Source organism: Triplophysa rosa, linkage group LG14, assembly GCF_024868665.1.
Source record: "Triplophysa rosa linkage group LG14, Trosa_1v2, whole genome shotgun sequence".
Classification (NCBI taxonomy): domain Eukaryota; kingdom Metazoa; phylum Chordata; class Actinopteri; order Cypriniformes; family Nemacheilidae; genus Triplophysa; species Triplophysa rosa.
The window spans coordinates 2683663-2703646 of NC_079903.1; the positions used below are offsets into that span (position 1 = coordinate 2683663).

Below are 19984 nucleotides of genomic sequence, written 5' to 3' on the forward strand. Positions count from 1 at the left end.
CGCAAAGATATAAAGACTCCATCATGCACTGCTTGGCAAAAGACATGATGCCCACATACACCGTTAGCAAAGAGGGATTTTAGAAAATGATTCACACATTGGACAAGAGATACCAGCTGCCCTCGCGAAACTATTTCTCTCGTTGCAATACCTGAGCTTTACAATAAGTGCCGTAGTGAGGTTCAACTTGAAATGTCTATTATGAAATTCTTTTCAACCACTTGGGACCTTTGGTCAAGCAGGACGACCAAGCCACACATTAACCTAACTGTGTACTTTGTCTACGAGGAGTTTGAACTGAAAAGCCTTTGCCTGCAAACATCCTATTATGGGATGACCACATATGGGAGAGATGACCCATATGTGGTCCCTGATGACCACATATGGGAGAGAACATAGCCACGGGTTTGAGAGAGGCACTGGCTGCACGGGACCTCTGTGAGGGTGCTCAAGTCACTGTCACAACATACAACGGCACTTACATCATCAAAGTGCTAGCGCTTAATCACTAGACAAGGTTCCAGTGATTTGGGCATAGACTTCATCTGGCCATAGGAGAGTTAAATTAATTTCATATCTTCATATTTAATGCTACTGTACATACGATAGGACAGCGATTAGCATCTATAATAAATCTAAATATATAGTGTAGAAATCGGTGTGTCACAAAGTACTAGAAATGGCCCATTTCATTTGTTTTCTTGATTATTAGCAAAACACATAACTTAAAAATAATTGTGTGTAAAGGACACACAAACCTGAATGACTTGGAGAGGATCTGCCAAGAGGAGTCAAGAGGACTCAAATATATTGCAAATATATTTGAGTGGGACAAATCCCTCCTGAGTTGTGTGCAAACCTGGTGGCAAACTACAAGAAACGTCTAACCTCTGTGATTGCCAACAAGGGATTTGCCACCAAGTACTAAGTCATGTTTTGCAAAGGGGTCAAATACTTATTTCACCCATTTAAATGCAAATCAGTTCATAACTTTTTTAAATGCATTTTTCTGGATTTTTTGTTGCTTTTATGTTTCTTGCTGTTGAAATAAACCTACCATTAGAATTACAGACTGATCATTTCTTTGTCAGTGGGCAAACATACAAAATCAGCAGAGGATCAAATAGTTTTTCCTTCACTGTATCTTCTTCTGAGCACCTCAGTGCTAGCTGAAGAGGAAAAGGACACTAACCTGACCAAATCACTGAAATAAAACATTCTGGCCCTACCTCAACAAGAAATATAAAGACAGTGACACACAGGACCTGCTAAACATGTCCTCTTTCCTTGACCAAAGGTTTTGAACACAATACATATCTGCAGAGGAGACCCAGACCTTAAAGGAAGAGTAATCTCTAAGTTGATAGTCAGTGAAATCGCGGTGTTTGTTAACTTGTAAGAATTCCATGTAACAGATTTATAAAATGTGTTTTTTTATTTCAGGACATTTACCAGCAGCAGCCTGTAGCCCAAAGCACTGCAGCGATGGAGAATAGCCTGGAACTGGATGTTGAAAATCCACCTGCTGCTAAAGCCAAGAAAAAAAACCTGACAAGTTTCTTCAAGAAAACCACAAGCACAACATCAACAGCATCATTTGATCCCATGGTGCAGTTTAGAGAAATCGTAGCTGCTGAACTTAATGTTTATATTTACATGCCATGAAGAAGATCCACTGAAATGGTGATGGTAAAATGGTAAACTTTCCTAGGCAATGCAAACTAGCACAGAAATATCTATGCATACAACGTTTACATTTGGCAAACGCTTTTATCCAAAGCAACTTACATTGCAATATACTATATATTTGTTTCTAAGTATGTGCAATCCCTGGGATCGAACCCATGACCTTGGCATTGCAATCGCCATGCTCTAACCACTGAGCTACAGGTAAGCAACAAGTTCTGCATCAGAGAGATCTTTTAGCACTATGGGTAAAGTTTGAATAATCAGTCCTGTCTCAAACAAGACAAGGTAGATATGCTTGTTGTCTGGCAAAGAACCACTCAAGTGCTAAATAGAATGTTTCAGAAAAAGGATTTGAATGTACAAGTTGGTCATTTAAAATAACAACAACAAATATAGAGGTTTTATTGAGTGAACCACACTTTTATATCCAGTTTCCTTTTCAAAAGAGTTTATTCAAAGAATATGTTACATCCTGCTTAAATGTCCCTGTTTGTTGGGACAAAATATCTTATTTACATAAAAATGTGTATGTCCGTATGTATGTTCTACTTGTTTTATTTAGCTGTACTGTTGAGAAAATAGCTAATTTACCTCCATTTAATTCAATAATGCAAATATGTTACTGAGAAGTCAAAGACATTCTAATGAATATGTTAAGTTATTATACATATATTCAAACATGAACATGAAGCAGCTGTTAATCATTGGTTAATTTATATAAACGCTTCTTCCCTTTCACAGATCTTGTGATAAAGCAGTCTTCAAATATTACAGTGTCTGAATTGCAAGTCTTTAGTTGCAGAATGTACTTAAAGTGGTTCCAATTTAACACAATTTAAATATATTAAATATATTGCAAATAGCTTAAAATGGATCTTAAACATAATATGCGTTAATTGTTTCAAAATAATAACTTTAATATGCACTTATTATATTTAAATTACACTATACTAAGTATGTCCAAAAAAATCACAATTTAAATATATTTCTTTTTCACATGGTACGACACTGACAGAGAGAGAGAAGGACAGTAACTTCACTTCTCCAGAATGTATACAGGTGAAATTTGTCTGAGAAAAAGAGAATTTACTTTTAAGACAGCGTTTTCTCAATTGCAACTACTTTCCAATGTTTTATTGTTATATACATTTCATTTTTTGTTCAAATTGTTTATATGGTAAAGGCAGTGTGTTCCGATAGTTTTTACAATGGTAGCAAATATTCTATCATGGCAAAATTGCCACTAGAGTGCTCTGAAATGCCATTTTGTATTCTATAATTCATTATATGAACTTGTACTTTTTTACATTATGTGTATTTGTTTGGCCTTTGAGGGTCACATCACCTGACTGTCCCCCCACTTTTAAATTGCCCGCTATGCCCCTGCTATAATCAACAGGATAATGTAATGATGTACTGTGTGCTTGTGCTTAAGCTCCGCCCACTGTGCGCCTCCAGGAGCTCGACTGTTTTTGGTAAGAATCGTAGAATCTGTATCTGTTTTTTATAAATGTGACAAAACTAAAGACTCTTTAGAGATATGAAGAGTCAAGATTTCCATGAGATTTGCAGAAACTTAATGAAGTGAAGTGAAAGTGACCTATTAGTCAGATATGGTGACCCATACCCGAAATGTGACCTCTGCATTTAACCCATCCAGAGAGTAGTGAACACACACACAGCAAGTGGTGCTCCGGGTGTACAGTGGGCAGCTATCACTGCAGCGCCCGGGGAGAAGGTAGGGGTAAGGTGCCTTGCTCAAGGGCACCTCAGTCATTACCCACGGGCCCTGGGAATCAAACCAGCAACCTTCTGGTCACGAGTCCGACTCTTTAACCATTAGGCCACGATTCAACCTAATCAGTCAAACTGCACATTCTCAACAATGTGCATGATGGGAAATTATAAAAAATTATGGCAGTGAAAGGAAAAGGAGTATTCAACATTTTTTTTGGACACTGCTTACTGTCAAGCCATGTAGTTGTCATTTGATCATGCATTTAGGTGTTTAGAATTTCAAGGTGTTGCATCCTTGTGCAGGCATTAAATGTTATTTTTATACTTTATTTCACATCCTCCCTCATCAATAATTACATTATTAGTCATTCTACTAAGTATACTGTACTTAGAAATAATTCAGGAATTGGGAAAATGTACTGGAACAATAAATTCAGAATTTTGACTTGCTAAAAATTGAAGCACATACTGTATTGTCAATCTAAACTAGTTGGTCAAAGAAGCATGTATAGAAATATGTCTTACCACGTCACTCTTGGTGGTGTACACTCTATCTGCCAGGCTCTCAATGGCAATCCACTTGACAGGCATCTTAGAGATTCGTCCCTGCCTGTAGTAATCTCCATTGTAGATCTTCTTAGACAGGCCAAAGTCAGCTACACAGACGTTCATGTTCTCATTTAACCTAATTGGGGATGAAATATCAGAAGTCAAGCAATCTGTCAGTTCAGGAAGGTAACATTAGAAAAACTCAGCTGATCATGACATCCATCAAAGCAATACAGATACAGGGTGGCTTGTGTTCAACCATCCCTCCATCCATCCATCCATAATCTTAACACCCTCCTATTCCATTCCATTCCATTCCATTCTATTCTTCTTCCATTTTCATCTCCTGTCTAAAAGCCCTTGGGCCAACAGGTTATGGGCCCAGAAGAGAAGTAGGTAACCGATGAAACAGACAGTGTTTTGACAGAGATGAAAATAATTCAGAACTGTGGGAGACAAAGTTTTTCGGCCATCTGCTAGTGCTAAAATATTATTTTACGAACACCTGTTGCAGATGATGAAGAGAAAGACGATAATACAAATGAGTAAGCATGTTCTCAGCTGAATAAATTTTTGGATGATACAAAAATCTCTAGTTTATCTCTAGTAATGAGAAAAGCATCGGATGACGGAAGAAAAGCTGTGCAGATTTTGAGAAACTACTATATGGGTAACAAAACAAATGGGGTAACAAAACAAATGTGTCGTAAATGTGGACGTAGAGTTAACATCCATGCAGAAAGCTGCAAATGAGACAGTCAAAGACTACTTTCTTAGAGCAGAAACCGCAATTACACCACTGAGAAATGCTGGGAAAATGCTTAGTGATGGACTCTTAATTGCAATGATTTTGAAAGGGTTACCCAATTCATTTAAACCATTTGCTGTTCACATTACATAAGGTGATGCAGACATAACTTTCGGAGAATTCAAAACTGAGTTGAGAAGTTTTGACAGTACTGAAAAATGTCATACTAGCTTGAATGATAATGTGAGCGAGCACCTCAGCCCCAGGCCGCAGGGGGGAAAAAAACAAGTCGCTGGCGGAGCTGCGTTACCTGCTACAGCCGCGACTGAAGAGGACGCCCGAGTATTAAGAAAAAGAAAGCCTGAGTATCCAATCCTGCCTCACAGGGGACAGAGGTGTAGTTACTGCAAACGTTCAACTCATAAAGATACATCTTGCAGGTGCAAAAAGAGAGACAATGTAAAACAAGCCAAAGAAAGAGTTTTACAAACTACAACGAAAAGGACTGATGGTTGACTTCATATATTATCACAGACATTCAAGTTGGAGAACAATTACATCGAGTTAGCAGATGGAACCAGAGCAAATGGAGTGGCGCCACAACAAGTGAGATGAAGATGATGATCAAGAAGGCCCTGTACCTTGCTTCGTATCCACAGGACATTTCTCTGTCAAGGCTCCAACAGCGAATTAAGACTCAATCAACCTCAAGTAAAGATGTGACAACTCATTCATAAAGATGGTACCAAGTTTGGCATAGAACAGTACAATAGACATTACTATCTGAACACTGTAAATGATGAAAATTATAGTTGTAATGGATATTATGATATTTGAACTTGGCACAAAATTCTTGATCACTGTAATTATGATGTTTCCAAATTGTTATTGAAGAAATGAAAATCAAGGGCAAAAAAAGTCAGATCTAGAATGTGAAATTTGTACACAAGGTAAATTAGTACAAAGTAGTTAAATAAAGAAACTGATGCGGTCTGAGTGGTGCCTGCAGAATGATATAGTTTTTATAAATAACTGGAAGAGTTTTGAGGGCAGACCTGACCTGTTGAAACGAGATGGTCTCCATCCCTCCTGGGCTGGGACTTCCATCCTGTCTAGAAATATGGCAAAAAGTCTTAATGCTAATGCTAAAACTTGACTCGCTGGGGCCCAGGTCAGGGAGCAGACAGTATGGCTTAACCAACTGTCTGCTTGCCGTCTCACGTCGCAGAATACACAAAATGTACAACATGTAGTAATCCGTTCTCCCAAACATCACAAAATAGAGACTGTGTCTGTCCCCCGGATTAGCAAACATAAAATAATGCGTAAACCTCTTGAAAGTAATTTAATAAACGTTAAACAAACTAAACATGAACAAAATACAGATAATCAACTGTTACGACTCGGATTGCTAAATATTAGATCTCTCTCTAATAAAGCACTTTTTGTTAACGATATGATAACAGATCATAAAATAGACATGCTCTGTTTGACAGAAACATGGCTAAAACCAGATGATTATATTGCTTTAAATGAATCTGTCCCCCAAGATTATTATTATAAACACGAGCCTCGTCTAAAAGGCAGAGGGGGAGGTGTCGCAGCACTTTACAATAACTCTCTTAGCATTTCCCAGAAGTCGAACTCTAAATATAATTCTTTTGAAGTCATGGTTCTTCATGTTTCAACACCTAATACTAAAGATAACACTTTTTAAATTGATTCTAGCTATTGTATATAGGCCTCCAGGGCACCACACAGATTTTATTAAAGAATTTGGTGGGTTCTTATCAGAACTAGTACTGGCCGCAGATAGACTCCTTGTCGTTGGTGACTTTAACATCCACGTAGATAACGTTACAGATGCCTTAGGAATGGCTTTCAAAGACACTCTTAACTCCATGGGCATTAGTCAACATGTGTCAGGACCCACTCACCTTCGTAATCATACTTTAGATTTAATACTGTCTTACGGTATAAATGTGGACGACGTTAAAATCCTTCAGCAGAGTGAAGACATTTCGGATCATTATCTGGTATTATGTTTGCTTCACTGGCCTACGGCTGCAAATAAAACTCATTGTTACAAATATGGTAGACAATAACTTCAACTACCAAAGATGCGTTTCTCGATAATCTGCCCGAATTGTCTCAAATCATGAGAAATAACGTTGAAGATCTTGACATTACCACTGAAAATTTTAATTCCACCTTCTCGGTAACGCTAGACAAAGTTGCTCCCTACGTTTAAAGAATATAAAAATGGCAGCCCCACACCGTGGTATAATGAACACACTCAGGCTCTAAAGAAAGCGGCCCGAAAAATGGAGCGCAACTTTAAGAAAACTAAATTAGAGGTATTTCGTACAGCATGGAAGGATGGTATTCGAAAATACAGGAAAGCCCTAAAAACTTCTAGATCCGCCTCTTTTCATCACTAATAGAAGAAAACCAGCACAACCTAGGTTTTTATTTAACACAGTGGCTAAATTAACAAAAAATAAATCGTCAGTGACTTCTGATCCTGTATATCAGCATAGCAGTGATGAATTTATGAACTACTTCACATATAAAATCCAAGATATTAGAGAAAAAATTATAACAATGCAATCAGAAGTGAAACCCGCTGAACAAACTAACTACAGCGCCCTTAAGGAGAAAATGCAATTATTTTATACCGTAGATCAAGATGAGCTGTCTAAAATTATTAGATCATCTAAATCACAACATGCATCTAGACCCTATACCTACAAATCTACTGAAAGAGATGCTCCCAGAAATTATAGATCCTCTTCTTGGTATTATTAACTCATCTCTGACATTAGGACATGTGCCTAAAGCATATAAGGTGGCGTTATAAGGCCCCTTGTCAAAAAACCCCAACTCGACCCTAGAGAACTAGGGAACTACAGGCCTATATCGAATCTACCTTTCATATCTAAGTTCTGGAAAAAGTAGTTTCAACTCAATTATGCTCTTCCTCCAAAGGAATGACATCAATGAAGAATTCCAGTCTGGATTTAGAGCATGTCACAGTACAGAGACTGCTTTGATCAGAGTTACAAATGATCTGCTATTGGCGTCTGACCGAGGTTGTATCTCGTTATTGGTGCTGCTAGACCTTAGTGCTGCATTCGACTGACCACACCATCTCATGACTCGAATACATGCACAGCTATACCATACATAGACTCGATAGAAATTAGTTGTCGAGCATTAAGTAGGAACGTAGCTTTGTTATAATGGCTATTAAATTCTTATTTATCCAGACATCGTTTTCAATTTGTAGCAATAAACAATGAGGTGTCACGCAAATCGCAAGTCCAGTACGGTGTACCACAGGGCTCAGTCTTAGGGCCTCTGCTCTTCGCATTATACATGCTACCTCTAGGAGATATAATAAAGCGACACGGAGTTAGCTTTCACTGTTATGCTGATGATACTCAACTTTATATTTCCTCGAAGCCTCATGAAACACAGCAGTTCCATCGAATAATGGAATGCATAGTCGATATAAAAAACTGGATGAGTAACAACTTTTTATTACTGAACTCGGACAAAACGGAAGTGTTACTTATTGGACCGAAAACTGCTATAAGTAACAACCAAGAATACTGTTTAACTATTGACGGATGTTCCATAAAACCCTCGTCGTCAGCAAAGAATCTTGGCGTTCTATTCGATAGTAATCTGTCATTTGAGAGCCACGTCGCCAACACCTGTAAAATTGCGTTTTTCCATTTAAGAATATATCTAAACTACGTCATATGCTGTCAATCTCAGATGCAGAGAAGTTAATTCATGCATTCATGACATCAAGACTAGATACTGTAATGCACTGTTAGGTGGTTGCCCTGCAGGCTTATTACAAAAACTCCAATTGGTCCAAAACGCGGCAGCTCGAGTTCTTACACGTACAAAAAAGTATGAACATATTAGCCCGGTTCTGTCAACCTTGCACTGGTTACCTATAAAGCATCGCGTTAACTTTAAAATCTTGCTTATTACCTATAAAGCCTTACATGGTTTAGCTCCTCAGTACTTGAATGAACTCCTTTTGTATTACAGTCCTTCACGTGCATTACGCTCTCAGGCGTCCTGTCAGTTGGTAATACCTAGAATTTCAAAATCAAGTGCAGGTGGTAGATCCTTTTCCTATCTAGCGCCTAAACTTTGGAATAGTCTTCCCTGCACTGTCCGGGAGGCAGACACACTCTGTCAGTTTAAATCTAGACTAAAGACGCATCTTTTTAATCTTGCATACACTACTCTTCCATAATATAAATCTTCAGAGGGTTTAGGCTGCATTAGTTAGATCAACCGGAACCAAAAACACAACTGATGTACTTGTTGCATCAAAGAGTACAGAACAGTACTCTACTCTCAGCCAGTCTTGTCTCATTGTTCCAAGGTTACCACAGCGAGCAGGATGCAGTTCATGGCCTGACCTGATGGTAGAGGGAGAATGGGAAGTGGGGACCTGACAAGAGCTGAGATGATAGAGCTGGATAAAGAAGGACGCGGTCTCTTGACATGTCTTCACCACAAAATTCAAATGCTATTAGATTATTAATGATAATCTTAAACTATAATTTATTTTATTATTAAGTTTATTTATTTTATTTAGCCTTGTTGTGCAAGTCTCTGGAGCTTGTGCAGAGGCAGCAGCTTTTGCCAGAGGGGAACTGGAATCCCCTGGTTGGGCCTGGGTTCTCCTGAGGTTTTTTTTCTCGATTAGAGTTTTGGGTTCCTCGCCACCTTTCATACTGTTTTTGCATTTTTGCCTGCCGGGGGGCTGCTTTAGAATTTTAAAGTTTTACTTAATTAATATTGCATATAGGAATTTAGTCTGTTTATTTGACCTGTGCTTCTCTCTCCTTTATCCTAAATGTGTGCTCTCACTGAGCGTGTGTGTGTGTGCGTACTTGTCTGTGTACGTACGTGTGTGTGTGTGTGTGTGTGTGTTGTGTTGTGTGTGTGTGTGTGTGTCGTGTGTCTTGTGTGTTGGTGCGTGTGCGTGTTGTGTGTGTGGAGTGTTTTGTGTGTGGGTGTGTCTGTCTTCTGTGTTTCAACCTTTTCTTGTTTTTGCAGGTACAACTTTGATTGTTTTGCTTGTAGTCAATGTGTCTCATGTGCAGCTGCTTTGTAACAATGAAAATTGTAAAAGCGCTATATAAATAAAGTTGAGTTGAGAGAGTTGAGATTGATGACGAAGCATAAAGCAAACCACTTTGACTAGTGGCATGACTGAATTAGCTGGTCTTATTACAAGAGAATAGAGGAATGTTTAGTATTCTGCATTTACATTGATGATAGTTCTGGTGCGTTGCTTCTTCTGAAGCCTTAGAAATGACACTGTGAAATACCGAAAATGAATTTCATTCACTATGGGAATAAGCATGAATCAATACAGTTAGATACTTCATGATTCTGTCTCCTTTAAGAATCAGAATCAGAATCAGAAGAGCTTTATTGCCAAGTGTGCTTGCACACACAAGGAATTTTCTTTGGTGTTGGAAGCTTCTAGTACAGACATTCAACACAATGACAATACAATATAATACGATTTACAGTCTAAAAGATTCTAAATTGTGCATATATAAAATAAAGACTATTTTACAAAAATGGGGGATAATAACATATAAGAGACATTGTACAGGGTAGTATATAGTAGAATAACATATTAACAGATTGTATGTACACTTGTGNAGGGTAGTATATAGTAGAATAAACATATTAACAGATTGTATGTACACTTGTGCAAATGGATAATTTAGTAAGTAGAGGTAGTGTTATATACATGTATACATAAGATGTAGATATAATAAGGCACTATAGTGCACACTATAGGAGTAGTGGAAGTGGAATATTGCTCTTAAGGAGCAGTTATCTGTTTAGGAGGGAGATTGCCTGGGGGAAGAAGCTGCTTCTGTGTCTGGAAGTCTTGGTGTTTGGTGCTCTAAAGCGCTGGCCAGAGTCATGCTCTTGTCATGCTTTTCTGAGTCTTGTGGCAGAATCATGACAGACCCACTTGTTTAATGTGGAGAGACATTTATTGTTGTTGTGGCTTGCCATACGCTCTCTCCGGTCTCGTCTTTGTTCCCACCCTCTCGTCTCCTCATTATTGCTTGTTAATTCTTTCATGCCCTGCACCTGTTCCCTCTTGATTTGGTTCCCTACTTAATGCCCTTGTGTTTGCTGTCCTGTGCTGATTCGTTTTGCTCGTTTGCCTTGTCTACCGTGTACCTTACCATTTGGATTACCTTGCCCCGTGTCACGTTGGATTCTTACCTTGTCTTATTGCTTTGTTATTTTCTAGCCCAGTCAAAGTTCATTTCAGTGCGAGTTTAGTTATTCTGTTTCCATTGTTTTTTGCCCCCTCATGGGAAGTCTTTGTTTTTGGAAGTTTATATTGTTTAGTTTTCGTTTTACCCCATCCTTTTTGTTATTATTAATAAAATCTTTGTGTTTCCTACAGCTGCCTGCATTTATGTCCATTGCCCTGAAAAACCGTGACAGATACAGGTAAAGAATTCATGGCAACAGAGTTTCAGTCACTGCTCAGCAAAAATCAATCAATTAGCGAACCCTGTTTGAAATGGCAAGATGTATGCTCTTAGAGATCAGTTTGCCTAAGGTACTGTGGACATGTGCAGTAATGACTGCTGCAGCAATTGGAAACAGTCGAACTCCATAATATATACTTCATGCTGACAGGGAGAAAACCAATTCTCATTCAGTGTGCTATGCATACAAATAGAAGAAAAATCTAGCCTAAAATCTAGTTTTTTAGGTAACTGACTTTAAGAAGATTCTGAATTGTAGATTGGTTATCTGAAACCAAAATTCAAACTCTGTTTATTGACAATAAATCATTTAATTTAATCTCTCTTATAGGTTTATGATAAAAGAGACGCTCGTGTTCAAAAGATACTTGCTTGGTTTAATGTGTAATCAGAGTTAAGTGTTAAGCGAGTTTCTTGCGAGTATCTTTTGAACACGAGCGTCTTTTATCATAAACCCTTTCGACAGTCACGTGCAGCAGTCACGTATTTTGACATGATACACAATGCACATAGGTGAATGTGACGTGCAGAACACGTATTTTGACATGACTGGCTACATACATTTTTTTCCGAGCTTCACATTACTGCTGGCCCTGAATAGGAGGCACCAATCGCCACTGCTCAGAGGGTATCTGATTGTTGTTTTTTAGGCTAAGATATAGTTATATATGCACATTATATCATTGCTGAAAGCTAATGGTAACCTAAGACATTTACACAGCACTGTATTGTAATTTTATGTAAAAATAAAAACAAGTAATGTAGGTTTAACATTTTTGTACAATATATTTTAATAACCTACAGTTTTTCTTGCTTACTGTTTGAATGAGTTGTAGCCAAGATTGTATTGTTGAATTTATTTGTATTAAAATATGCTATATAAATACAAACACTTCATACTGACTGCATGCATTCAGTCATTTAGGCATTTCTTGACAGTCTTTCGCTCTGGTTTCTTTATTTGCATCGTTATTACCTTTGATAATTTTGTACCTTTGACGTTCTTCACAGGTTTTGCAGAAGGTGGAGGTAATGCACCAATAGGCTGGATGTCAACCGCTGTTAAACACATAAGAAGAAGAGCAGCAATTGCCACTCTCTTTTCGTTTGCGGATTGATTTAATCCACACTTGTAGGGCTGCTTAACAATAGCGTGTGCGCTCTATTATCTTGATTTATTGAGCCTCATTCAATTAACCCTGCGTTCCTTTTCGAAGGGCTCATCCCTATGCCCTAAGCCCTTCGAATGGTTTACCCTTTGAAGTGGCCAGTTATGAGCACTTTGGTATGGAACGACCCTTCAGTATGGCGGCCATGATTGTTGTCACTCCGAAGGGCCCTTCGGAGGGCGATATATCCCAGTTGGAATGCAGGGTTAGTGTCTGATGTTGATTCTGATGACCAGATTCTAACCAAAGTTGATTACAGGGTGTGTAACATACCACAAAGAAGCTATGAGTTCAGACAAATCAAATATTTGGAGCAACACAACGAAGGAAGAAATGGACTCCCTTAAGGAAAACATTTACCTTAACCATGCTTCCAGAGGGTAAATATGCAGTGGGGATACTGCAGATAGGTCTATGCAATCAAAGACGATGCAGATGAGTCAGAAACATACAACGCCAGATCACTTAGGGTTATAGCCAAGTATTGGGAATATACTATGGGACTTTTTCTCCAGCTGCAAACATTACTTCGGTAGAGTGGTGGAAGGTGTACTGGAAATGTGTACTTAATTACAAGTACTGTTACATTGCTGAAATCGAACTCACAAGTAAAAGTACTGGTGTTAAAAATGTATAGTAAAAAGTACTATTCTTAAAAACTACTTAGAGTACTAGTTACTGGTTACTTTTTAGCCGGTGATATTTAATAAATTGGACCAACTTTCCAAACCAGCGGGCAAAACAAAACGTATATGTCCCGTTTCAAGTCTACAAAGTCTGTTGTATATTAAGACTCTGTGGAAGAGCTCAGACATATCACAGCTTTGATGAGTAAAGGAGAAGACAAACACCAGTGTCACTCACCAACTTAAAGGCGCAGTTCTTGATTAACAGCGGCCACTAGCGTTGTATTATAGATTTGCCACTAATCGCTCAGTCCAAACACGACGGTGGCCACCAAGGTCGATCGATACTTTATTTCACTAGTGTTTGTAAGAGGTATTTCAGTAATACATAATGAATTTCACTAAGTTTGTTCAATGTTTTTATTTCACTAGTGTTTGTAAGAGGTATTTCAGTAATACATATTAAGCTTCTTTCCCCAAGCAGTCAGACTCTTAACTCTTGACTCCCACAATCTACTCATTAGCACTGCACTATATCCCCCCACTAGCATGCACAACTTTATGCATTGTCTTACTGACTTTATACACTGTCGTACTGTAATACCACAATACGTACCAATCACTGTACACTACGCACATTGGGTCTCATTCATGAAACACGAGCAGAACGAATTCTTGCGTAAATCATTCGTTAAGTCGTTCTTTACGATGGAGCGCAACTTTAAGAAAACTAAATTAGAGGTATTTCGTAAAGCATGGAAGGATGGTATTCGAAAATACAGGAAAGCCCTAAAAACTTCTAGATCCGCCTACTTTTCATCACTAATAGAAGAAAACCAGCACAACCCAAGGTTTTTATTTAACACAGTGGCTAAATTAACAAAAAATAAATCGTCAGTGACTTCTGATCCTGTATATCAGCATAGCAGTGATGAATTTATGAACTACTTCACATATAAAATCCAAGATATTAGAGAAAAAATTATAACAATGCAATCAGAAGTGAAACCCGCTGAACAAACTAACTACAGCGCCCTTAAGGAGAAAATGCAATTATTTTATACCGTAGATCAAGATGAGCTGTCTAAAATTATTAGATCATCTAAATCAACAACATGCATACTAGACCCTATACCTACAAATCTACTGAAAGAGATGCTCCCAGAAATTATAGATCCTCTTCTTGGTATTATTAACTCATCTCTGACATTAGGACATGTGCCTAAAGCATATAAGGTGGCTGTTATAAGGCCCCTTGTCAAAAAACCCCAACTCGACCCTAGAGAACTAAGGAACTACAGGCCTATATCGAATCTACCTTTCATATCTAAAATTCTGGAAAAAGTAGTTTCAACTCAATTATGCTCCTTCCTCCAAAGGAATGACATCAATGAAGAATTCCAGTCTGGATTTAGAGCATGTCACAGTACAGAGACTGCTTTGATCAGAGTTACAAATGATCTGCTATTGGCGTCTGACCGAGGTTGTATCTCGTTATTGGTGCTGCTAGACCTTAGTGCTGCATTCGATACCATTGACCACAGCACACTCCTACATAGACTCGAAAATTATGTCGGCATTAAGGGAATAGCTTTGAAATGGTTTAAATCTTATTTATCCGACCGTTTTCAATTTGTAGCAATAAACAATGAGGTGTCAGCAAATCGCAAGTCCAGTACGGTGTACCACAGGGCTCAGTCTTAGGGCCTCTGCTTCTTCGCATTATACATGCTACCTCTAGGAGATATAATAAAGCGACACGGAGTTAGCTTTCACTGTTATGCTGATGATACTCAACTTTATATTTCCTCGAAGCCTCATGAAACACAGCAGTTCCATCGAATAATGGAATGCATAGTCGATATAAAAAACTGGATGAGTAACAACTTTTTATTACTGAACTCGGACAAAACGGAAGTGTTACTTATTGGACCGAAAACTGCTATAAGTAACAACCAAGAATACTGTTTAACTATTGACGGATGTTCCATAAAACCCTCGTCGTCAGCAAAGAATCTTGGCGTTCTATTCGATAGTAATCTGTCATTTGAGAGCCACGTCGCCAACACCTGTAAAATTGCGTTTTTCCATTTTAAGAATATATCTAAACTACGTCATATGCTGTCAATCTCAGATGCAGAGAAGTTAATTCATGCATTCATGACATCAAGACTAGATTACTGTAATGCACTGTTAGGTGGTTGCCCTGCAGGCTTATTACAAAAACTCCAATTGGTCCAAAACGCGGCAGCTCGAGTTCTTACACGTACAAAAAAGTATGAACATATTAGCCCGGTTCTGTCAACCTTGCACTGGTTACCTATAAAGCATCGCGTTAACTTTAAAATCTTGCTTATTACCTATAAAGCCTTACATGGTTTAGCTCCTCAGTACTTGAATGAACTCCTTTTGTATTACAGTCCTTCACGTGCATTACGCTCTCAGGCGTCCTGTCAGTTGGTAATACCTAGAATTTCAAAATCAAGTGCAGGTGGTAGATCCTTTTCCTATCTAGCGCCTAAACTTTGGAATAGTCTTCCCTGCACTGTCCGGGAGGCAGACACACTCTGTCAGTTTAAATCTAGACTAAAGACGCATCTTTTTAATCTTGCATACACTACTCTTCCATAATATAAATCTTCTGAGGGTTTAGGCTGCATTAGTTAGATCAACCGGAACCAAAAACACAACTGATGTACTTGTTGCATCAAAGAGTACAGAACAGTACTCTACTCTCAGCCAGTCTTGTCTCATTGTTCCAAGGTTACCACAGCGAGCAGGATGCAGTTCATGGCCTGACCTGATGGTAGAGTGGAGAATGGGAAGTGGGGACCTGACAAGAGCTGAGATGATAGAGCTGGATAAAGAAGGACGCGGTCTCTTGACATGTCTTCACCACAAAATTCAAATGCTATTAGATTATTAATGATAATCTTAAACTATAATTTATTTTATTATTAAGTTTATTTATTTTATTTAGCCTTGTTGTGCAAGTTCTCTGGAGCTTGTGCAGAGGCAGCAGCTTTTGCCAGAGGGGAACTGGAATCCCCTGGTTGGTGGGTTCAGGTTTTTCTCGAGAGTTTCTGGGTTTTTTCTCGCACGTTGAAGTTTTTGGTTCCTGCCGACCGGGGTTGCTGCTGTTTGCATATCTGCTAAACGTTGCTGCTTATTAATATGCTATAGGAAGTTATTATTATATTGCAATGGAATATATTTATATTTGACCTGTGCTTCTCTCTCCTTTATCCTAAATGTGTGCTCTCACTGAGCGTGTGTGTGTGTGCGTACTTGTCTGTGTACGTACTTTGTGTGTGTGTGTGTGTGTGTCTCTGTGTCTGTGTGTGTTGGTGTGTGTGCGTGTTGTGTGTGTGGAGTGTTTTGTGTGTGGGTGTGTCTGTCTTCTGTGTTTTCAACCTTTTCTTGTTTTTGCAGGTACAACTTTGATTGTTTTGCTTGTAGTCAATGTGTCTCATGTACAGCTGCTTTGTAACAATGAAAATTGTAAAAGCGCTATATAAATAAAGTTGAGTTGAGTAAAATGAGAGGTGGACGAAGTACACAACTTCCTTACTTGAGTGAAAGTACAGATACTACTGGTCAAATATTACTCCACTACAAGTAAAAGTTGTAAAGACAGATTCTTACTTGAAGTAAAAGTACAGAAGTACGTGCTTTTAAAAGTACTCAAGTATTAAAAGTAAATTTCCTTTATGTCAGTTGTGCATTGTTTTATTGTCGTATACCTTATGCCTCTGAAGCAACCTACTGAATACACTGAGTAGCTCACAGATATCAGTTGTATTAAAGGAGTAGTTCACTTCAAAATTTGCCCCCATTGACTTTCCATAGTCAATTTTTATTCCTACTATGGAAGTCAATGGGGGCAAATTTTGCAGTGAGCAACTCCTTTAAGAGCTGTTTACCATATGTTTAGTTTAGATATAATCCTCGTATTATCATTTAGCCTAATTATCCTCATTAGCCCCCTAGGCCTATATGTATTTATGAGCAGTGTTCTTTTATTTTGTATATTCCCTTTACCAGTTTTAGCAGCAATTTACCAGTAAGTAGTAAGGTTCTTGTAAATAGTAAAGTGTAGAAGCCATGTGTTTGTTGGACTTTATCACCATAATTTAACTACAAACATAAATATAGCTTATATGATATAATGAAACTATGGTATGTTTAGTTGCTGTGGTTTTACTAAAGATTATTAATTGGAGTATGGTTCCTATATTAGAAAATGGTAAATTTGTTGATACTGTGGTTTTACTGCAAATACCATCCCTGCTGAAAAAAAACAATGAATTTTTTAATTAGAATGAGATTGTTAAATTAAATTCCTCTTTGTAGTGTGTTTTGGGTTACCATGGATTTATCAGCAATAAATCCAATAACAGGGGTCCAATGTCGTCTAGCCACTTCCCAAGTAGCTCCAACTTGGTACACGGGAGTTATCTTTCCAACGTCAGTTTGATTGGGTAGCTAATTAGACACGGCAGATGACTGGACCCATAGACGCAAGTATCCATAGTACAATTCCCATTATAACCATTAAATCCATTACATTTTATGTTGTATTTTGGGCAGGGTTCTATTGTTTTTATTTCAAAGGAATACTTCAACTATAGTTACTTCATAAAAACATCATTCATTTTCCAAATCGCTTTAAATGATATAGCAGCAGATCAGAAGTGAACATGCACGCGTAGCTCAAGGTGTATGTGGTGCTTATTTACCGTTTAGCCGTTATGCCGATCATTTTCATGACAATGTTTCTACGATCTTTGACTGATCGTAACTCACAGATGATTACACCACACTTTAACATGTGCCTTTTTCCTCTTTTAATGTTCTGTTTGCCTTTTCAGAGCGCTATCAACGATGTAGCAGCGCCTACGTTTACATTAGTTTAGCGGGGAAGATCCCAGAGTTGCCAGATTTGCGTTAAAAAAATCTGCCAAATGGCCATTCAAAGCTTGCCGGAAAAATGCCGGCTTAGAAAAACTGAAATACTTGGCAACAGTAAAAGGTCCTGGCAGATCGCAAGCCAGATAAATTGTGCACACAGGAAACCCCGCTGCATAGAAACCATTTTCTACTTTTGGACCTTTTTATAAATGTAGTGGAGTAAAAAGTATGATATTTGTCTTTCAAATGTAGTCAAGTTAAAGTACAAGTACTCAGAAAAAATAATACTCAAGTAAAGTACAGATACTCAAAAAGTGTACTTAAGTACAGTACTCAGGCAAATTTACTTCGTTACTGTCCACCTCTGGATAAAATGGCCAAAATCAGGCATAACAAGAAACATTTACGATGGCTGATATAGTGCTTTTGCTAGATTTGGCAGATCAGTCTCCCAGACCAGTTCTTTTGCATTTATGCAATATATTGGAGGCCAATCTTAGAAGGCAAACTACACTCAAAAAAATGTCTTGTTGGATTAACTTAATTTTATTATGACACCTATTTCCACACAATTGAATTAATTTATTTGAATTTAAGATTTATTTGTCTGCACAATTCTCCCAGTTTAAGTTCATCAACTTGTTTTATTTAATTTAAGCTGAATGTAATTCCTTTGTGTTGAGCCAATTAAATTTGAATGCTTCAGTGATGTAAGCAAGATGTAAGGTAAGGTGCTAGCAGGAAGCTCAGATAGTTTACTGCATGACCACTTGCAGATTATTTACTCACTGAGTAAGGCTGCATACATGAAAAATGGCATAAATGTGCTCGTCCTCAACCTCAGTAAAACCATTACTCTTCACCACTATGGTAACCCCTCAAAAACCACAGACAACAGAAAATCTTCAAAATTTTAACATTACAGAACAGTAAACACTAACAATTCTCTTTATCTTTCATCCTGCACAAAAACACAGATACAATAACATTTAATTTTAAAATGTACTATCTAAATCCAGTCATAAGGGCAATGCATGCTCTGTGTAGTTTCAGTTAGTCAATGAAAATGATTCATGTTGTCCCAACACAAATGGAATATGTTATGTCAAAGAGTCGCTATTTATATTAGTATTACACATTTCAATTGTGTTTGAACAAGAAACATATACAAATATGTTAGATACAACTATATTGATTAAGTTAAAAAAACAACCTCCAACAATCATTTTTTTGAGTGTAGAAGATCCCACAGCATTCCAGCACACTTGCAGGTGTTGTCTGTGCTTGGTCTTTTGGCAACAGGAACATTCCAGCTAGAGATTGCAGACAGGTCAGGGATATCTCAGTCATCCATGAGTCGCATCATCCCAGATGTTCTTGAAGGCATAATACGGCTAATACTCCAATATATAAAATCCCCCTATAACCCGGTCCATCAGTTGAAGGTGAATCAAAGATTTTTTGCTATTGCAAACCTGCCAAACGTTATTGGAGCATTTGATTGCACACACATTCGCATCAAGGTGCCATCACATGATGCATTTCCATTTCTGAATAGGAAAAACTCATTCCATCAATGCGCAACTAATTTGTGACGCTAAATGTGCACTACTTAATGTAGTGGCCCGCTGGCCGGGTGGAACTCACGATAGTGTCATCCTTCGGAGCAGCTCAGTTGGCAGACGTTTGGACAGTGGTGCGGTTACAGACGGATGGCTAATTGGTATGTAATTTTTTTAATCTATTTATACACTACATTTGACAAATATATTTGACACTTTCCCTCCCCTCCCCTCCCCTCCCCTACCCTGTCACTCAGGTGACAATGGTTATCCCCTGACACCATGGCTTATGACCCCATTGATAAAACCCCAAAGCCGGCAGGAGCTGGCATACAATGAAGCACACGCAAAATCTCGGTCAGTTATTGAATGCACAAACAGTATCTCAAAGGTGTTTGGTCACATCAGGTGGTACACTGTTATACAG

General features: G+C 38.2%; 1 protein-coding gene across 1 annotated transcript in view; it reads right to left on the reverse strand.

Annotated features, from left to right (window-relative positions):
- Window positions 1-19984, reverse strand: part of LOC130564422 (tyrosine-protein kinase receptor UFO) — a 112450-nt gene that overhangs the window by 14148 nt on the left and 78318 nt on the right. Inside the window, exon 15 of the mRNA XM_057350500.1 lies at window positions 3952-4111. Coding sequence (XP_057206483.1) covers window positions 3952-4111 — 160 coding nt within the window. The remainder of the gene's footprint in view (window positions 1-3951; window positions 4112-19984) is intronic.